The sequence below is a fragment of the Bombina bombina genome, chromosome 8 (assembly GCF_027579735.1).
Source record: "Bombina bombina isolate aBomBom1 chromosome 8, aBomBom1.pri, whole genome shotgun sequence".
NCBI lineage: Eukaryota > Metazoa > Chordata > Amphibia > Anura > Bombinatoridae > Bombina > Bombina bombina.
The window spans coordinates 271,167,282-271,188,125 of record NC_069506.1 but is presented as its reverse complement, the minus strand read 5'-3'; the positions used below and the strand labels follow the sequence as shown (position 1 = coordinate 271,188,125).

Genomic DNA, 20,844 nt, shown 5'->3' with positions numbered 1-20,844 from the left:
CAGGAATGTAATCTTAGGAGCCTCCCATTTTTGGTTCAGCACCTTGAGTACCACTTGCTGATTGGTGGCTACATTTAGAGCTACCCAGGTGCTGAATACAAAAATGGGCCGGCTCCTAAGCTTACATGCCTCCTTTTCAAATAAAGATACCAAAGAACAAAGAAAATTTGGTAATAGGCGTAAATTAGAAAGTTGTTTAAAATTGCATGCTCTATCTGAATCGTGAAAGAAAAAAAAATTGTGTTTCATATCACTTTAAATTAAACTGGAACAATTGTTATGTGATACGCTGTTTTTATTGAGAAGAATGAATTCATCTGATGGTCACTTGTTTGATTGGAAATATCAGATGTGTGTTTATTTCCTGAATATCACACAAACATTTAGATTCTCATTGGCTCCTTTTGGGTTCTTTCTGGTTTAGATGTTTTGGTTTTGTATTTACTGTGAACTCCTCCTTTGGCATTTAAAGGGTTAAAACGATCCCTTTTTGATATTAACCTTCAACTCTAACGACACTAACAGTCTGCCCTTCCCTCTTTGCATGCAGAAAACGGAATGGACGTGTGATAGAATGAAACTGCATTTATAGTGAATGAGCTTTGCTATATAAGGATAAAAAGTATCTATACACCAATATAGAACACATTGAACTGTATAATGATACTGAATGTCTAAACACTGATATTGAGCATGCTGCACTATATTATCATAGGACACTGGATTAACTAAAATTTGTTTCCAATAACTGCTATTCTAAAGCGCCTGTCCTATAAGATATGGAGATATCTGAGCAGTAGTGTATAGGATGTACAAAATAACATATGCATTATAGAACAGAGAGGATATTCAACACAATCCTGTATATAATTAAGCCGAGTTCCTACACACTATATACAGTGTTAATGAACGCTCTACACCAGGGGTTTTCAAACCTGTCCCCAGGCCTCCCTAACAGGATAATAAACGTTCTTTACTTTAATATGTTACGTATTTCTAAAACAAGAGCATTCTACACAATACGGATGTAGAGTACCTGCATACACTGTATATTCATTCTGTGTACCTATACACTTATAATGGAGGCACGCTGAGCACTAATAATAAACATTCTGCACTTTAATATTTTCACTGAGTGTCTATAAAGTGATAATAAATATAATTTAGTATACAATGCATTATATCTTCATACTGAGTATTTCCACACTGATAATGAAGGCTCTTCACTACATAATATTTATACACATATAATAAAGCATCCTGCACAATATAATGACTGATATCTGTACTCTGATAATGAAGGCACTGAGCATACACTGATGATGAACAACTGATAGTGTAGGTACAGTGCTGTTTTGTAATAATGTGGTGCTTTGTATCTCTACACAGTATTTACATGTGTTTCAGGCCCCTCTGGCAGTCGGGTATTGCTGGCTTCCCTGCCAGAGACACATTTAGTGTCCTCCCACTACTTTTTGTGTTGCCTTGTTGCTCTTCGTTTTTCTGAAATCTCCCTCCCTCTCTCTGTCTCTCCTGGTTTTTCTGTCCTTATCTGTCTCTTTTCCTCTAATCTGATTTTTCAGTCTGTGAATGTCTGTCTTTTTCTCTCTGTCCCTCTTTTGCTGTCCTCTTATTTTTTGGTGACTCTCTGTCGTCCTCTCTTCAGTCTATTTCTCAGTCTCTTTTCTCTCTCTCTTTTCTCTCTCTTCTCTCTCTCTATCTCTCTTTTTGCTCCCTCTCTCTATCTGTTTTTTTTGGTCCCTCTCTCTATCTCTCTCTCTCTCTCTCTCTCTCTCTCTCTCTCTCTCTCTCTCTCTCTCTCTCTCCCCTTTATTTTTCTATGCCTTTCTATCTTTTTCTGTCTCCCTATCCTCAAACTCTCTTCTCTCCCCGGCTCTGCATGGCTGAGGTTTCAGTGCTGTGTCTTGTTCCCTGTTTTGTCTTTTGGATGCTCCCTCCGGGATTCAGGCAAGGGAGAAGCTGGAGCAGCAGAGGATGGAAATACAGAGTGTTCAGCTATCTCACCGTGACCTGCAGAGGCAACTCCATAACTGCCCGGAGGCTCTGCGGGAGCAGGTGCAGGCCCAGCTTAAACGGGTCAGTGTGCCACCAGCAGGCACAGAAGCATGGACAACTGCCTGACAGACACTCCCCTTCCCCTACTGTAACAAACATACTCATCTCTTCCCCATCATCTTATACACTTCATACCCTCTGGCTTGCCCCTCGTGATCTATCAACAACACACAGATAAATGTACACACACAAACACAACTCGCCTTATTGTGTATGGGCTCTTCAGATGCAAAGTTTTGTTGACTGGTTAACCCTTTCCCCTAACAACCACTAACCTTTTGGCCACACAACCTGTGCCTTTTGTGTGCGTGTAATTGGTTGTTTGCATTCTGCACATCTATAGTTTTATTTCTTTTGTGCATCTCTTTTGTCGTGTCCATTTGTACGCTTGTTATACCCAAGTGTCACACTCTTTGGCTTTTGTTTCTGTGGTAAATCCATTCATCCCAGTGACTGTGTCCTCGGGGCACCCCTGGATCCTAGTGCTGTTAGCGGGGGGATTCCCTTTGGTCTGTTCGGTGTTACTTGGTGGTTATATTATTATTTTTGGTTCTCTGTGATATGGGTTTAATTCTCACTGTGGCTTTGTGTATCTCTGTGCATTTTATGGGTCTTTGCTTTTTCAGAGCTTGTGTTTTCTCCTGTTTTATTTGTTTTTTATTGGGTGTCTCTTTTTTTGTGGCTTTTTGTTCTGTGCTTTTCATTTGTTCACCGTGTCTGACACTATTGTGGCTTTATTCAGGAATCTGAACATTTAGAGTCTCAGATGAAACTATTTGAGGATTTAGAATTTCAGCAACTTGAGAAGGAAAGTCGCCTTGAAGAGGAGAGAGATACAACTAGTCACCAACTGCTGCAGAGCAAGGGAGACTTCCAGAGGAGCATGGGACACAGGAAGGTGAGAAGAGAGTGCTAGAGAAGCATAGCACACAGGGGGAAAGGGGGAATCCGCCAGAGGAGCCTACCAACAGTAGTGCGAGTAGGAACCTGCCAGAGATGTGTAGCACACAGAAGGGAAAGGGGGAATCTACCAGAGGAACCTACCAACAGTAGTGCGAGTAGGAACCTGCCAGAGATGTGTAGCACACAGAAGGGAAAGGGGGAATCTACCAGAGGAGCTTACCAACAGTAGTGCGAGTAGGAACCTGCCAGAGATGTGTAGCACACAGAAGGGAAAGGGGGAATCTACCAGAGGAGCTTACCAACAGTAGTGCGAGTAGGAACCTGCCAGAGATGTGTAGCACACAGGGGGAAAGGGGGAATCCGCCAGAGGAGCCTACCTACAGTAGTAAGAGTAGGAACCTGCCAGAGATGTGTAGCACACAGGGGGAAAGGGGGAATCTACCAGAGGAGTCTACCAACAGTAGTGCGAGTAGGAACCTGCCAGAGATGTGTAGCACACATAGGGGAAAGGGGGAATCCGCCAGAGGAGCCTACCAACAATAGTGCGAGTAGGAACCTGCCAGAGATGTGTAGCACACAGGGGGGAAAGGGGGAATCTACCAGAGGAGCCTACCAACAGTAGTGCGAGTAGGAACCTGCCAGAGATGTGTAGCACACAGGGGGGAAAGGGGGAATCTACCAGAGGAGCCTACCAACAGTAGTGTGAGTAGGAACCTGCCAGAGATGTGTAGCACACAGGGAGGAAAGGGGGAATCTACCAGAGGAGACTACCACACAGGAGAGTGAGTAGGAACCTGCCAGAGATGTGTAGCACACAAAGGGGGAAACACAGAGGAATGGGAGGCAGAGACTGCCAGAGGAGCATAGCATATAGGAAGGTGGGGGGGTTACTGCCAGAGCAACATAGCACACAGGAAGGATGACATGGAGACTACTAGTGGGGCATACCATGCAGAAGTATGTGTGGGGGGAGTGCCAGAGCAGCTTGGCATGGAGAAAGTTGAGGGAATAGGGTGAATACTGAAGCTGAAGAGGTGAGCAGCAAGTTGGGAGGAAGTGTGCCAGATGATTGTGGTATGAGGGAAGGTGGGTGGCAGAGAGGCATGTCATACACATAGGCTAAGGGGGTGGGGAATGCGGGTTAAGTTTATTAGATAACATATGAGCAGTAATACAGAATAATGATGTGCTTGTCTCCCTATAACAGGAACGCCTGGCTGCCCTGGAGCAACAAGCTGACCAGATCCGACAACAGGCCGTACAGGAAGCAGAGCGGCTCGGGCAGGAGAGGAGCGCTGCTCTAATGCAGCTACACAAGGTAGCAGACTGATGCAGTGCATAATGTATAGGCAGCTACTATAGACCTATGTATGTGTAACGTTACATACTTCATAGCCAGGGCAATATACACATGATAGTGTACAGGTGTGTACAGAAATATAATCCATAACAAAGGAAACGCTGCACATGCAGAAATGGCAGACGTACATATGCTCATGTGATTCTGATGCTTGCAGGAGAAGGAAAAGCTAGTTCAGCTGGATAGGCGATACCAAATATTGACTGGAAGGCGGGGATTTTCCTCAGGATCAGCTGCACTCAGAGAGGTGAGTACTCTGGGCCCCGTTGCCAGACATCACTTACTGACACCTCACACCATATAGTCTTGCACTGGCACATTAAATTATAGCCATACCATCACTCAGTATTGTTCTGTGCCATATGTCTGGGCACTACAAGTAAACAATAAGAATACTTGTACCTATGTCCCAGCCGCCCTTTTACCCATTGTCTTCTGAATCCCTGTTCTTGGCATCTTCTAACTACATTTAAAACTGGAACTTCTCTTTGTGTTGCGTCCTGGCCCAGCTTTATTATGACTTGTGCCCCGTTATACCTCATATCATCTAAGCCATGCCCTATCTGTGCCAGCATTCACCATAGCCAACAGTCCATTCTAAGTAACGGTTTAACAAATTAGAGGTGGATGAGAGAGGCCGGGAGAGGTTATGGGCAGGCTTTTTACTAACCACTGACCAGCATGTGCCCACGTTACACTCTGCACAGGATGCTCTGCACATCTCTGAGTCTGCTGAATGCTTGTCTGGTCGTCGTGATGCTGCTTACACCCCTGCATCCCCCTTCTGCTCTCGCACTGCAACCTGGATGCAAGAGGTAAAGTCTCCCATAAGCACTTGCTGTACCTGTGTGCTCTGTGTGTGTCTGTGCTGTTTGCCCTACTGGCTGCAGCATGAGTTGTAATTAATCTCACACTTGTCTCCTCCCTTCCTTTTTCCTTCTTCTTCCTTACCCTCATTGTATATCTTTATTTCTTCACTTGTTTTCCTTTTTTCCTCTTCTTCAACTATTTTCCCTCCCTTGTTTGCACGTTCTCTCTCTCTTATCTTTTACTTTCTGCTTCTTGTGCTCTCCACTCTTTCTCTCTGTCCGTTTTCTCTGTTCTGCCCTGTCCATCCCTTCTAGGAGTACCTGTGCCTCTCTGATGTTCTACGCTTGTACAGCTCTCATCCTCCCGCTCATCCCCCAACCTCTCTCACAGGGCCCACAGCTGATATAGAGGTATTTTCCCCAGTATTCTTGTGTGAATAGGAAGGAGTCACAGGAAGCTGTCAGTCATCTACTAAATCATTTTCTTTCTCATTAGACATTTCATTGAGCAAACAAAATTGTACGTTTATAAAACTCTTAAACTTTTTCATGGCCTAAAATACTTTGTGATTCTAATGATCACTGTTTATAAAATTGATAATGTAATGTTTTTTTGGATTTCCGCATTCATTCATACTCTGTGTTTTGCTGTCTTTTTTATAGTTTTACTAATAATTTAGTAGTTAATAGTTTTACTAATATTTGCAGTGCTTATGTTAAAGGAGCGCTAAATACATTAGAATTACATAATCAACAAACACACAACAATAAGGCCATGCAATAGCACTTTCTTTGAATTTGAAATGAGCAGTAGAATATTAAAGTTAATCCAATTTTCCCTACACCTGTATCATGTGACATTCATCAGCCAATCACAGAATGCATATATGCGTTTATATTATGCACTTTAGCACATGCTTAGTAGTAGCTGGAGCCTTAGAAAGTGAGCATATTAATGAATGTGGACTTTTTGATATTGAAGGTATATTAGAGGTTTTTTTTAAATGACATGCTCTGTCTAAATCTTGAAACTTTAATTTTGACTTTAGTGGCCCTTTAAAGGTAATGTTTGCACTATTTAGGCTCTGACTCTGTGTTTAAACCCCCCAAAAAGATAAAGCACATAGTTAAAGGTTTTACACTGAGCCACAAGCACTGCAGTTGCCAAGCTGAACACAGCCTGCGATTGGTGGGATAGTGCAATTGCTGCTGATTGGTTCACCAGCTGTATTCCTGCTTTGGACCAGCAGTTCTATGTGGCTCCTAAATGGGACTTAAAGGGACACTAACTACATTTTATAAGCATATATTGGGGTTATTCCTCACATTCCTCTATCATTGCATTCCAGTGTTGACATGTTTGCACATGTGCAGCAACTCTCCTTTAGAGTAAAGCCCAAGTTCCAAAATGGCGGCATCCATAATTTGTTGAAGGTCCACAAAATGTGTTTAGCCTCCCTTTTAATTTTTGCATTATTGGTGCTCCAGTTCTATGTGTTTAACACCCTCAAAAGGGTTAAACACATAGAACTGGAGCGCCCATAATGCAAAAATTGCATGCTCTAACCAATTAGTTTTGCTCTTGATTGCCTCTTTAAAGTATTTTTTTATTTGTACTATAGTAGATATTATCTATCAACCCGTGTCTTGCCTGGGTTGGGTTTCTGATGTTTCTGTCATTTCATTGGCTGTCTCCTCCAGTACATCACTTTAGATCAGCTTCATGACATGCTGGAAAACATGCCGGCAGCTTCCACGCCATATGCTTTGCCAGTCGCTGGCACCGGTGTGGTTTCTGCCTCTTGCACTTCTGAGGATCCTGCTCAACTCTCCTCATCCTCATCTTTTTCCTCTCCCTCCCTTTCTCCGGAGGTTCGTTCTCTACATCTTTCACTGATTTGTTTTATTTATCTTTGCTTTAACCTTTTTATGTGTTGGTTTTTAAATCTAATTTTTCTATTGCTTTTAGCTGTAATTTTTTTTCTCTTAAGGGGACATTGAAGTCATGGTTTACTTGTGCATAGTATATAGAAGCATTTAAAGGGACATGAAACCATTTTTTTTTCTTTAATGGTTCAGATAGAGAATACAATTTTTTTAAAAGTTACCAATTTACATCTATTATCAAATTAGCCTAGTTCTGATGTTGTTCTTGGTTGAAGAGATCTCTAGATAGGTAGCGTGCACGTGACAGGATATAGTGCTGCCATCTAGTGCTCTTGCTAATGTATAACATTGCAGTACTGTATGGCAGCAGACACGTGCATGTCCTGAACTTTCCTTCCTGCTCTTTAACAAAGGATAACAAGAAAATGAAGAATATTTGATAATAAAAGTACATTGGAATGTTGTTAAAAACTGTATGTTCTATCTGAATCATAAAAGAAAAAAAATGTGGGTTTTATGTCCCTTTAAACACTGCATTGCAAAAGATCTAAATACAATCTAAAGGTTTTTTAAGCATTAAAAACTTTAATATCTGCCCCAAATAGCCATACCAAAGGATATGAGATAAACATACTGAAGAGATTTTCTAGAGTTATGTTCCTGCACTGCAAAACAATGCAGGAACATAACTCTAGAAAATATCTTCAGTATGTTTATCTCATATCCTTTGGTATGGCTATTTGGGGCAGATATAAATCACTGTTCATAGCATATTGTAGGGTTAGAGTAGTGAAACCTCCATTTCTAGAAAAAGTGTCCAAAATAAATAATGAAAGTACAATGCATTATATATATATATATCTATAAGTCCAAAAAAGGTTTTGCACTACCAATCCACAACTTAGCAGCAGCCAGGGTGCATATGTCAAAAAGAGTATGCAAGGATCCAAAAAAGACAGCACTCACTGGACATTTAGAGTAAAAAATAGCTTTTAATAGTCCATAGTTAAAATTAGGAAAAAGGCATGACGTTTCGATCCTGTACTAGCATCTTTATTAAATGTCCCAAAAAGAGAAGACAAAAGTGATGTTTCAGTGATTTACAGATTTTAATAGGTTGATGGTTACAATGATGGGTAGTTGCACGCCCGGAATCTGCTGGTGTTTGTGGTATTTCGCTACTGTATGGTTCCGTTTTACAAAGCCAGGCAGAGGGTAGGATGCGAGTATGACAGCTGTCAAATTCAGCTGATCGTAAGTCACATGGTACGGAGCCGACCGGCAACACACGATGACATCATCAGTGCGACACCCATCATTGATCCACACACACACAGTGTTTAGCATTCACATCACACAAGTGTGCAGCTTGTTAGTGAAATAAGCTGTGTATATAAGGGGTCTAAGAGGGAAACTCTTTAGGTAAGATATTTGCATTGACAAAGAGGCCAGTTAGGTTTCGAAACATTAGCTGTTTTTAAATATGGCTATTAAATGCTAAGTTTTATTACATAAGACCAATGAGTGCTGACTTCTGTACTATATATATATATATATATATATATATATATATATATATATATATATATATATATATATATATATACTGTGTGTGTATATATATATATATATATATTTGTATTTAACTAGATTACCAGTAGAGCGTCAAAATATTAGCTCTATTGTGTGTTAACATCTCTCAATCAATAGCGCTTCTATTACAAGTTCAAAGTCGGATAACACGGGTGCGCTAAATCCCTAACATAATAGACTTCTATGGGAGTGCGCAATAAAATTCATGTCCGATATCGGTTGAGTGCTAAGCCGATGGAGCACAAAAAATATCTACTCAAGTAGTGGAATTCTTTATTTTTTTTTTTTATTTAATTAAACTTAAAGTGATAGTAAACTCACCTAACCAACTTTGTCCTAATATGACGTACAACCCAACATTAGTCTAATAGCCATACTCTAAACTCTAAATGCGATTTAGCATCAATATTTCTCCTTTGTACTTACGCTTCCACCAGCCCCCTTTTTGCAGTATTTCTTTTTTTTTCCCCTCACACGAATCTTAATCGGCTAATCAAAAGCAAAGCCATACGGCTCACTATAGTCTATATAAATCCTTACATGCATGCGTATAAGTATGTCAACCGGTGTCGTAGTTTAGCCAATCACATTCCACTAGTGTGATTGCCAGTATTGCACATGCACTATTAATTGAGGCACTCGAGAGCACATCTGGTAATAAGAATAGAGCGAGTGGGAGCGTTCTACACATAGTGACATGTAGATCAGGTGGAACTGCTCTACACCTCACTACAGTGCTGGAGAAAGCCGTGGAAGGAGAAGAGGAACGAACATGATTGACAGCAAGGAAAATATTAAAATAAAAAAAAGTATTTAGTGTGTTAAATAAAAAATAATGTGGTTATACATTATATAAGGAAACGTTTGGCACCTATCAGTAGTGGTACAGTTTACCATCACTTTAATTATAAAACGCTTTACACATAAACCTTTGACTCCTTTCTAGTTCCGTCCCTTTTTAATTCTGCCACAAAAACTTTTTTTCATGAATAAACCTTTGTTTCATAATTATTAAATGTAAATATAACTTAAAATCCCTTTATTTCCATAGCTTTTCATGTGTTTTGTTATGCAAGCGCTAATGGTTTACTTTAGTTCTCAACGAGAGCTAACTTTCACATTGGTATTTTGAATCGCGCTGGAGCACGAGACTTAACTCACTACTTGTAATACAAGCGCAGTGAGCACGCTTATAACCAACACTGAACTATCCATTAAATGCAAAGATTACTGTCAAGTTTAAAATATTTAGCCATCCACCTGGTATACCAGATTGTGTTATTCTTTGCACAAGATAACGCACCCAGTACTATCAATTTGCTCTCTACTTGTAATCTAGATCTATATGGGGATTTAATTTTGAGTTCAATGTCCCTTTAATCTTCCACAATAATCTTCGTCTCCTACCTCTTTTCCTTTTATTTAATTTCTGTATTCTCTTATTTTTTTCTTTACTTATTTTTTTTTCTTGTCTGAGTTTCCATCTCTCCCCTCATTTAATTTCTCTTTTTGATAATTTTGTTTTAGTTCTTTAGATTTTTTTTCCTTATTTTCTTTTAGCTTAAAGGGATAGTAAACCCAATTTTTTTTCTTTCTTTCTTGATTCAGATAGAGCATACATTTAGCCACCAATCAGCAAGTGCTACCCAAGTGCTGAACCAAAACTGGGCTAGCTCCTAAGCTTAGATTCCTGCCTTTTCAAATAAAGATACCAAGAGAACGAAGAAAAAATGATAATAGGAGTAAATTAGAAAGTTGTTTAAAATGGCTGCTCTATTTGAATCATGAAAGAAAAAATTGGGTTTAGTGTCCCTTTTAAGCCTTTTGAAGATCTCACCATATTCCACTTTTTTTCATTTGTTTCTTTGGTTTTTCTTTTCCATTTCACTCTCTTGCTCTCTATTTTTTTTCTTTCACTTCCTTTTTTCAGGTGGCCTCCTCACCTTCTGAGGGTGTCTTTACACTCCATTCTCCTGATACTGAAGCTTCGCACCAAGAAAATGTTTCCGTTCCCTCTACCTCCACATCTCCTCCTTCATCCCCTCCTCCTCTCCCTGCTAAATCGCATTCATCCCGTAAAATCCTGCAGGTAATCTGCTATGCTCCCCTCTCGCTCCCATTGTCCATCTCTGTTCTGGTTTCTGACCTTTGTAAATAGCTTTCTATTTATAAGTGTATATACAGCATATATAAATATGCATGCCGCTTTTGTTTAGAGGGAAATATTCTAGAATTTGTCCTGTTACTATGGGACACATTTGATATCTAGTTTTGAGCAACTTTTTGTTAGATCCTGAGACTTACAGTAATGGATTCTGGGGTTTAGACTGGTCCTAAGAATAAGAAAGTTTGGAATTCAGCCTGTGTCTCATACAGATGGATTCTGGGATTTAGTGACTCATTATGAGGGATATTGGAATTCAGCCTATGATTTATAAAGCCCAGAATTCCAGTCTTGCAGCTAATCACAGCTGTTGGCGAAATCCACTCATAAAATAAACAAGTATTCAAATTCCTCCCCTACACAGTTGTGTTCTAGACATTAGCAATATATCTGAGAACATATTTACATCAGATGTTTGTACAATCCTTTATCAGCATAAAAACTGCATTTTTCTGATAAATATTTCTTAATTTCTGAGATTGGCTCCCACGCTCACAAATAACGTTTCTTGGGGTTAAATGCAAAATGCTGGAGAGTGAAGACTGAAGTCATTAACATTCAACACAATAACCCCTTTAACTAACAAACCCACACTGCAATACTCCCCTGTTAACACTGTAAATGCAGATTCCCCACCAAAATATGCCTCATTAAACAACACGCTACCCATTTTTCTGCACTGTTGGGTGACAATCACACCCATCAAGACCCCCACCTAATGTAGAGGACCCCCATATCTAATGTAGCCCATACAGATAAATTAAAGTGATTCTTTTAAAGTTACATAAAAGTCCCTAATCACCATATGACCCATTACATGTTATTTCATTATAACAATTAGGTAAAATATTTACCATGCTGTGAAAAATGTCTTTTTGTTCCCTCATTTATTTCCACCAAAGAAACTGCAGGCTCTGATGCTTTCAACTGCCTACCAAGTGAGCTGTCCTGGGCACTACAACTTAATGCCCTGGATTGGCTGTAAGTGAGTCTAAACCCAGTCCAGAGCCGTTATGTAACTAATTCACAACAAAGTGCTTATCAAAGGCAGTGGAAAACACCGGACGCAGTAGTGGCTTCTGCACTTTTAGAAGGCATGTGTTTTATATGCCGTTTAAGTATGATTTATTGTGGAGCCTAAAGGGATTTATTGTGGTTCAACGACACCCAATAAACAGCATGAAGACCATTGTGATCACTTATTCTGAGATTGATTGCAGTGGCTTTTGTTGAAGGATTCAGTGAATCGGCTACAGTGAGAGATTATGGAATTCATCCTGTGGTTCAAAATGAAGGATTCTGAGATTCATAGTGCTCAGTGTAAACTTGTTTTAGGCTACTACCAAACTGATTGATCAGGTTACTTGTGCTTGTATTTCAGTTATCCTTTATAGTCATCACAGATATTCAAGCGTTTCCTTATCTGCTATCCTTGTTTTAGGAACCTGTTTGTTGTGAGAAATTTGTTTTGTGGAAGAGATATTTTCTGCTCTCAAACAAGCTCCTAAGGACAGGATTTTTTTGTATTCTTGTTGGATCTCTGAGAGCCGTCTTCTCCATGATTTGTCTTCTGGGCAGAAAAATCTCTTTTTATGAGTGATATTAGTCTAAATTTGGCAAACTTATGAAATTAGTTGTGCTCTCTGTTTTGTCTCCTGGGTGAACAGTCTTCTGTATGATGTTGTTGATCTTCTGTGTCAGTAAGTCCTCTCTTAGTCATCATGTAGTTTGGTCTCTTCTCCTCTTTCTTTTATATAAAATAATCTGCTCATTAAATATATTTTCCCTTTCCTCTAGATGTCCCGCTCCAGGACAGATATTGAAGGTGGTGGCACCCTCCCACGAATGAAGACTGTCTCTCCTGCCTCTTCACATTTCTCAGTTGCAACTTTGGGCCGTAGTGTGTCTCCAAAAGTAGGTGGACAATCTGCACCTGTTAGCTTATTTAAAGGGTCATTAAAGTTATTTTTTCTTTGCACCTAAAGGTGCATTTTAAGATTTATACGTAAACATGTTTTTTTCTTGAAAAATGTTTCTGTGCTAAAACAATAAATCAATATTTTGTGTTTTTATGCTCGTTGGTGTCTACCAGTAGAGCTGTTGGAATTGGCCTTATGAGCCAGTGAGCAGTCAGTTTGTGATGGAGCCCCCGGAAAAATGGGTGCTCTATCTATCCGCATCCATCCCCCTTTCACGGGCATCTGAGTTTTCACACAGAGGTCCAATTCTTCTGGGGGCCTCTTCTACTCTTTTATAGTTTTTAACACCATGCCAGTTGCCATACTGCCCAGCATTATGGTATGGTTTTTCATGTACATGATAATGTTCTGAGTTTAATGACCCTTTAATGCTTGGTAGAACTTTAGTGGTTAGACTCTGTTCCATGCTACACCATTTCCCTCCGTTGCAGTAATATTATTTTTTTGTGTTCTCAGAATGCTCCACTGGCACAAAATGGCGCTGGCAGCCTCTCCCGTGGACTAGCGGTAACATTACAAGATATCCAGAGCAAAAGGCAGCTTGCATTACAGCAAAAAGGTTAGTGGCTTCTTAGGCAGATACTACACGTCGTCCACCTCCCTCCTGCTTGCTTGCCACCACCATGTTTTTAGATGGTCCCTTACAGCAAGGTCTGCCTTAACCCATCTCTAAGACATCTAAGCCAACAGAGAGTCTTCTCAATATGGACCCTTTCCTAAAGAGTATATGTGATTTGCAAAAGTGAAACTAGATGACACTAGATAAAAGCACATTCCATGTGTAGAGATGATAAAATGTGGCTAAAGAGAGAGGGTTTTTTATTTATTAAAACAAACTTAAAGGGACAGTCTACTCCAAAATTGTTGTTGCTTAAAAAGATGATATATAATCCCCTTATTACCCATTCTGCAGTTTTACACAACCATCATGGTTATATTAATATACTTTTTACCTCTGTGGTTATCTTGTATCTAAGCCTCTGCAGACAGCCCCCTTGATCTCAGCGCTATTTAAAGATTTCCATTTTAGCCAATTATTGCTACTTCCTGCACAACTTTACAGGAGCGAGCACAATTTTATCTATATGGCACACATGAATTATCAGTGTCTTGTTGTGAAAAGCCAATACAAAAGCATGTGATAAGAGGCTTTATGTAATAACTTAGAAACAGGAAGAAATTTAGAGGTTTAAATGTTATAAAGTATATTAATATAACAATGTTGATTGTGCGGAGCTGGGGAATGGGTATTAAAGATATCTTTTTAAACATTAACAATTTTGGTGTGGACTGTCCCTTTAAGTGTCCATTCAAAAACATACATCAAAGATGTTTTAGGGAAGCTGCAACAATCCAAAAGCGGTAACTAGTTTGTAACAGCTTCCCCTACTGGTCAAAGTAATAACCACAGTCTTAATGTGTTAAAACGAGCACTAGGGATCTGCGAACGTTTTGCAAATTTGAAAAATTAAACGAATTTTAACACCTTTGTTCGTTCATTTCAAATGTTTGTACAACAGTCTAACATTCGTTTAACATAATGGTATTTCTAATGCTATCTTTAAATGTAATAGTCAATTTTAAAATGTTTCTAATTTGAATATTGCATAATTTTAAGCGAATTAAAGGGACAGTATACACTCATTTTCATATAACTGCATGTAATAGACACTACTATAAAGAATAATATGCACAGATACTGATATAAAAATTCAGTATAAAACTGTTTAAAAACTTACTTAGAAGCTGTCAGTTTACCTCTGTTGAAAAGGTAGCTGGAAAGCCCACTGCAAGTGGCAAATAAGACACTCCCCCCCTCCCCCTTCTTTTGCATATGAAAAGACCCTTTACACAAACAGGAGCAAGCTGGAATAGGTAGTCGAGCGTATTCACATAAAACTTTGGAGCTTGGTTAGGAGTCTGAAAATCAGAGCAATGTTATTTAAAAATAAGCAAAACTATACATTAATTAAAAAAAACAACTTTATGGGCTATATAAATAGATTATCTACAAAACATTTATGCAAAGAAAAAATGAGTGTATAATGTCCCTTTAAGGCAATATTTCCATAAGAAAAATTTGAATAAATATATTTGTTATAGCACAGTATTTCTGATGCTCTCTTTAAATGTAATATTTGATTTATGCAATATTTGAAATAGAAAAATTCTAATCAATATAATTGTATCAGTTTACTAAATTCCCTTCCAAATAAACTATTGAACTTCTGAATAGTATTTGTTAAATCGAATGTTACATTTAAAATTTAGATTGTGGATATTTAATCTTATTATGAACATTAGAAAATAAAAGTAATCTATGAAGACCAGAAATAACATTAGATTACTGAATTTTAATGGATTTTTGTTCATATCAACATTCCATTGTCCAAAACGAATGTCCACAGGACTGTTTGTTCTACCAAATGAGTTACTCATCCCCAATAAGCACCTTTTCGCCTCTGATTTCTGGAATAGAAGTATGAATCTGATTTACTCTTTAGAAGCCTTCCTCTGTAAGTGCCTTATAATGGTTTTATTCCATGCTCTCAGTGGCGACTAAATACTATAGATAATATTTTTTCTTTTGTCTATTTCAAGATTCCATATGTTTGCTTTATTTATATACTAGTAGTGTATATGCAGAATGTTTAGATATATGACGTTTTCACAACTAAATGTTTTGACTTTGTTGCCTTTTATAGCAGAAAGCAGATGTTTTTTATTCTGCACTATATAGCACCAGCATTAATTATTATTATTATTATCATTATACTTTATTTATGAAGCGCCAACATATTCTGCAGCGCTGCCCATGGATATAATTAATTTAAATAAAACAATACAAGACTTGTAAGAGACAGGACAAAATTTACAAACACATACAGGAGGTGAGGATTGCAAGATTGAGAAAGATGTTAATGCAGAGTTAGATGAGGGAAATGTTGTTAGGTAAGAGAAATTAATTTATTGTTGAGTTGGGTGGTAGGCTTCTCTGAAAAAAAAAGTTAGGGCAAAGACTGACAGCACGAGGGAGAGTGTTCCAGAGGGTATGTGCTGCACGACAGAAGTCCCGCAGTCTAGGATGAGAGGAGGTGATAGTCGCAGAAGCAAGGAGCAGGTCATTGTTGGATCTTAGTGGGCGGGCTGGAGTATACTTGTTGATTAGAGAGGATAGGTAGAGGGGAGCGGTGTTCGTGAGCGCTTTGTAAGCAAGGGTGAGAGTTTTGAATTTAAACTGTGTGTGTGTATATATATATATATATATATACAGGTAGCCCTCAGTTTACGCCGGGGTTAGGTTCCAGAAGGAATGGTTGTAAATTGAAACCGTTGTAAATTGAAACCCAGTTTATAATGCAAGTCAATGGGAAGTGAGGAAGTTAGGTTCCAGGCCCCTCTCAAAATTGTCATAAGTAACACCTAATACATTATTTTTAAAACTTTGAAATGAAGACTTTAAATGCTAAACAGCATTATAAACCTAATAAAATAATCACACATCACAGAATATATAATTAAACTAAGTTAAATGAACAAAAACATTTGCTAAACAGCATTATAAGCCTAATAAAATAATCACACAACACAGACTTCACTTGCATTTTTCTGCAAACAGTTCTTTCTATGCATTCCAATCTGGACTGATTTATAGACAGGAAGATCTTGTTCCTTTGAAATCTGCTTGATAGCTCAGGTCTGGTTAAACAGATTAATTTCAGCTTGCTTGTCTTTGCTGCAACACAAGCGGACAGCTCCACCTACTGGCTATTTTAATAAATGCACAGCTTCTCAATGCTTTTCAATAGCAGTCACATGACTGGAAAAAAAGGTTGTTATTCTGAAACGGTGTAAATTGAACCGTTGTAAAACGAGGGCCACCTGTGTATATATATATATATATATATATAAAAATAAATTTGTCTTTAAGAAATGTCTACTTTTTAGTGAGAACTGTAATCCCTATCTGGGCACTTCCACCCTAAAGTTCAAAGGAAAATAGTTTTTTTTACTTAATTTCAATATATAATTGTTTTATTGTATAAATCATGGTGGGGATAATAGCTCTAGAGAAATGGGCTGTAATATTCTAAAGGTTTAGGACTATAGCAAGTATTTCATGATTGCTGAGACTTCAAAGTGATTTCTTTGGTAACCAGTATCTTATATCTCAATACAGTTCCTTCTAAGTTGTATTTCGCTTACAAGTCCATGTGTTTCTGAGTATTTCTGTACAAGTAGTGGTGGTTATTTTTTGCCGCTTTTGCTGCCTTGTGCATTTTGCTGGATACTCCTCCTTTTTTTGTAGCTCTCCAGAATAAACCTTTAGCTTTTGTAAATTGGATATATAGAAGCTGAACATTTTTTGTTAGTCGTATATAACTCCTGCTTTGTACCTATGTGCTATATTCTTATGGGAATCCTGGTGTTTATTACCTGGCATTCAATGAGTTAATGTGTCTTTATATGTCGGTCAGACAATATACCTTATATGGTTCAGTTATCCAGTTTAGGCACTTTTCACCAGCTATGTCCTTCAGCTGTAGTGTATTTAGTAGTTAAAGGGATATTAAACCAAAAAAAATTATTTCATGATTCAGATAGAGCTTGCAATTTTAAGCAACTTTCTAATTTACTCCTATTATCAATTTTTTTTTTATAAATTCTCTTGGTATCTTTATTGTAAAAAGGAGAAATGTAAAGCTTAGGAGGCAGACTATTTTTGGTTCAGCACATGGGTAGCGCTTGCTGATTGGTGGCTACATTTACATCCACAGTGCAGCCTACATCTTGACATGGATTTTGCTTTTGTTTTCTCTCATTCATTGTGTTCATATTCTTCCTTCATGCAAGCTCCATAATTATTTCTGACTCCCTCCAAAATGTGTTGATTTTGTTGGCGAGTACCTCCCATAACATTATGAAAGTGGGGGTTTTTTATGTTTAAATTCGTTTTTTTATTAAGTTCTATAAGTTAAGTTCTATAATATAACAAAATATATAGAAACATACAAACTTGTCTCAACTGTACGGCAGTTATTTGTTCCATATATACCAGACATTATTTTTATATACATGTTGACACAAAGTACAATTGGAATAATTGAGTGTAACAAACTAAATATCCACCAGATGGCGGAAATCTGAAATTCTATGTATAAGAAGTATAATACCAAAATTATCCATGTGATGGCAGTGTTTTCAAACAGGTTGTGAATTATTGAATGTTTGTAAAGGGTATACAAGGTGAAAATCTGTATGTGTGCATTCAGACATGATTAAAGGGACATTAAACACTATGTGATGGTAATATAAAATGATATATTATATATATATATATATATATAAATGCAATATACATTCATTATTTAATTTAGTCTCCTTTTCCTTTAATTAATTAAGTGCAGAACGCTGTTATATTCCACACAGCCATTGGTTGCACACTCTAGGGACCTTTTTATACCTTTCCCTAATTGGCCACAGCAGAGAAGGTAACCTAGGTTATAACATGGCAGCGCCCATTGTTTATAGACATTATGGGGCCTATTTAACAAAGGTCTTACGGACCTGATCCGACATTGCGTATAATGTCCGACAGACCTCGCTGAATGCCGAGAGCAATACGCTGTCCGTATTCAGCATTGCACCAGCAGCTCTTGTGAGCTGCTGGTGCAACGCCGCCCCCTTCAGATTCGCAGCCAATCGTCCGCTAGCAGGGGGATGTCAATCAACCCGATCGTATTCAATCGGGTTGAATTGCAGCGATGGAGGAGGTGTGAGGGCTCGCCAGAAACACAGGCCCTCATGCTCCATCCGGAGCTTGATAAATGGGCCCTTAAGACTTAACACTTATTTTGTCAGTATTTAAACAGCTAATGAGACTTTAAAAAATACATCTGCATGTTATTCTCATACTAATCTTTTCTTTGAATGCATCATTCTATCTGGCATTTATATGGTGTTTAATGTCCCTTTAAGGGTCTATAGCAGAGCCGAAACGTCGTTCACACGCCTAGGACCCTGATGTATTGAATAAAGTCCCATTTTAAACATATGTAATCTGAAGTAAAGTAAAAGAATACAGAGGGGTGACTCCTAGTGAAGGTAAGGTGATTACCTGCCTGAGGAAACAGCGTGGTTAGCGCTGAGAAACGCGTAGCGTGTTATACTAATAAAATTGATTCATTTTTATCTGCAAAATTGTTTTTATATTTTTTTGATATACTGGAGTCTCCGTTCCTTCATTGATTGCCAAAAGAATTTGGAGCAGCAAACAACCCTGGTTATAATGTGCGCTGGGCCACTATAATATACCCAGCAGGCTACAATTGCACTATAGTGTGCTTTACACTTTGTGAGTATCCATCTGTTGGGAACAGAAAGTGGGTTTAATCTAACTTACTCACCTGCACTAGGAGTCGCCCTATGTATTCTTTTACTTTTCAGATTACATAAAATAACATTCTTCAGGAGGAGCTGCCCTTGCACTGGTGCACAGTCAACTGGGACACTGCAGAGTTCCCAGACCGTTTACCTAGGCATTATTTTTGCCTCTAAAATTTGTGAGTATAACTTTTTCTGATAAGAATTGCCTTATTACATATTGGCTACACTAGGAGGCGCCCTTTCTTTTCTTTTCATTTTAAACATATGGAGGCTGGAGTTCGAGTTTGATTTTAACTTGTTGAATCACCATTATGAGCAAAGAGAAATGCTAATCTTCCTTTTCACCTTGATTTCACTCATTTTATCACAAAATTGCAGTGTAAACCCATTGCTAGTGATATTTTAGATGGAGTTAAATTCATTAGTTGTAATGAAGATGCGGTATAACTTACTATTTATTATAGATATGAAATTCAAATTCCCTGTGCTCTGCCTCCCACTTCAAATGTAAATTTTTCTGTGAGCTAACGGTTTGAATTGTTGTCCAATCAGATATTTCCCCATATGGCACTTTTGTTGTACCTAGAGCACTGATTGGAGAACAATGCAAACCGTTAGCTTGCAGAAACATACACCTAGATTACGAGTCTTGCGTTAGGGTTAAAAAGCAGCGTTAAGTGGTCCTAATGCTGCTTTTTTCCTAACGCTGGTATTACGAGTCTTGATATGACAGGCTCACCACTCACTTTTTTGGCCAGAGTCGTTAATACCGCAAATCCACTTACATAAATTGCGTATACTATATTTTCAATGGGACTTGCATAACGCCGGTATTACGAGTGAGCGGTACAGCCTCTCCTGTCAAGACTGGTATCGCATTTAAAAGTCAGTATTTAAGAGTTTTATGGGCTAACGCCGTAGCATAAAACTCTTAACTAAAGTGCTAAAAAGTACACTAACACCCATAAACTACCTATTAACCCCTAAACCGAGCCCCCCCCCCCCCACATCGCAAACACTCAAAAAAAAAATGTAACCCCTAATCTGCCAAACCGGACATCGCAGCCTCTATAAAATACTTATTAACCCCTAAACCGCCGCCCTACCGCATTGCAAACACTAGTTAAATTTTATTAACCCATAATCTGCCGTCCCTAACATCGCCGACACCTACCTACATTTATTAACCCCTAATCTGCCGCCCACAACGTCGTTGCCACTGTATTAAATTTATTAACCCCTAAATCTAAGTCTAACCCTAACCCTAACACCCCCCTAACAAATATAATTTAAATTAATCTAAATAAAATAACTACAATTCACTACATTTTTCCTATTTAAAACTAAATACTTACCTATAAAATAAACCCTAAGATAGCTACAATATAACTAATAGTTAATTGTAGCTATCTTAGGTTTTTTTTTTTTTTTACAGGCAACTTTGTATTTATTTTAACTAGGTACAATAGTTATTAAATAGTTATTAACTATTTAAAAGCTACCTAGTTAAAATAAATTCAAATTTACTTGTAAAATAAATTCTAACCTAAGTTACAATAACACCACACTATAATTAAATTAATTACCTAAACTAACTACAATTAAATACAATTGAAAAAAAAATATCTAAAGTACGAAAAAAACAAACACTAAATTATAGAAAATAATAAAATAATTACAAGTTTT

The 20,844-nt window shown here is 38.1% G+C and overlaps 1 protein-coding gene across 25 annotated transcripts in view; it reads left to right on the top strand.

Annotated features, from left to right (window-relative positions):
• The window catches only part of PHLDB1 (pleckstrin homology like domain family B member 1), a 258,964-nt gene that overhangs the window by 204,567 nt on the left and 33,553 nt on the right, over positions 1–20,844 (top strand). For 15 of the 25 annotated variants that reach the window (XM_053691324.1, XM_053691314.1, XM_053691310.1 and 12 more), the window contains 10 exons: positions 1,969–2,097; positions 2,819–2,974; positions 4,187–4,297; positions 4,497–4,586; positions 5,047–5,154; positions 5,464–5,559; positions 6,850–7,020; positions 10,559–10,717; positions 12,590–12,706; positions 13,228–13,330. In XM_053691324.1, coding sequence (XP_053547299.1) covers positions 1,969–2,097; positions 2,819–2,974; positions 4,187–4,297; positions 4,497–4,586; positions 5,047–5,154; positions 5,464–5,559; positions 6,850–7,020; positions 10,559–10,717; positions 12,590–12,706; positions 13,228–13,330 — 1,240 coding nt within the window. The remainder of the gene's footprint in view (positions 1–1,968; positions 2,098–2,818; positions 2,975–4,186; positions 4,298–4,496; positions 4,587–5,046; positions 5,155–5,463; positions 5,560–6,849; positions 7,021–10,558; positions 10,718–12,589; positions 12,707–13,227; positions 13,331–20,844) is intronic. The other 10 variants (XM_053691334.1, XM_053691323.1, XM_053691322.1 and 7 more) reach the window with 5 other exon arrangements.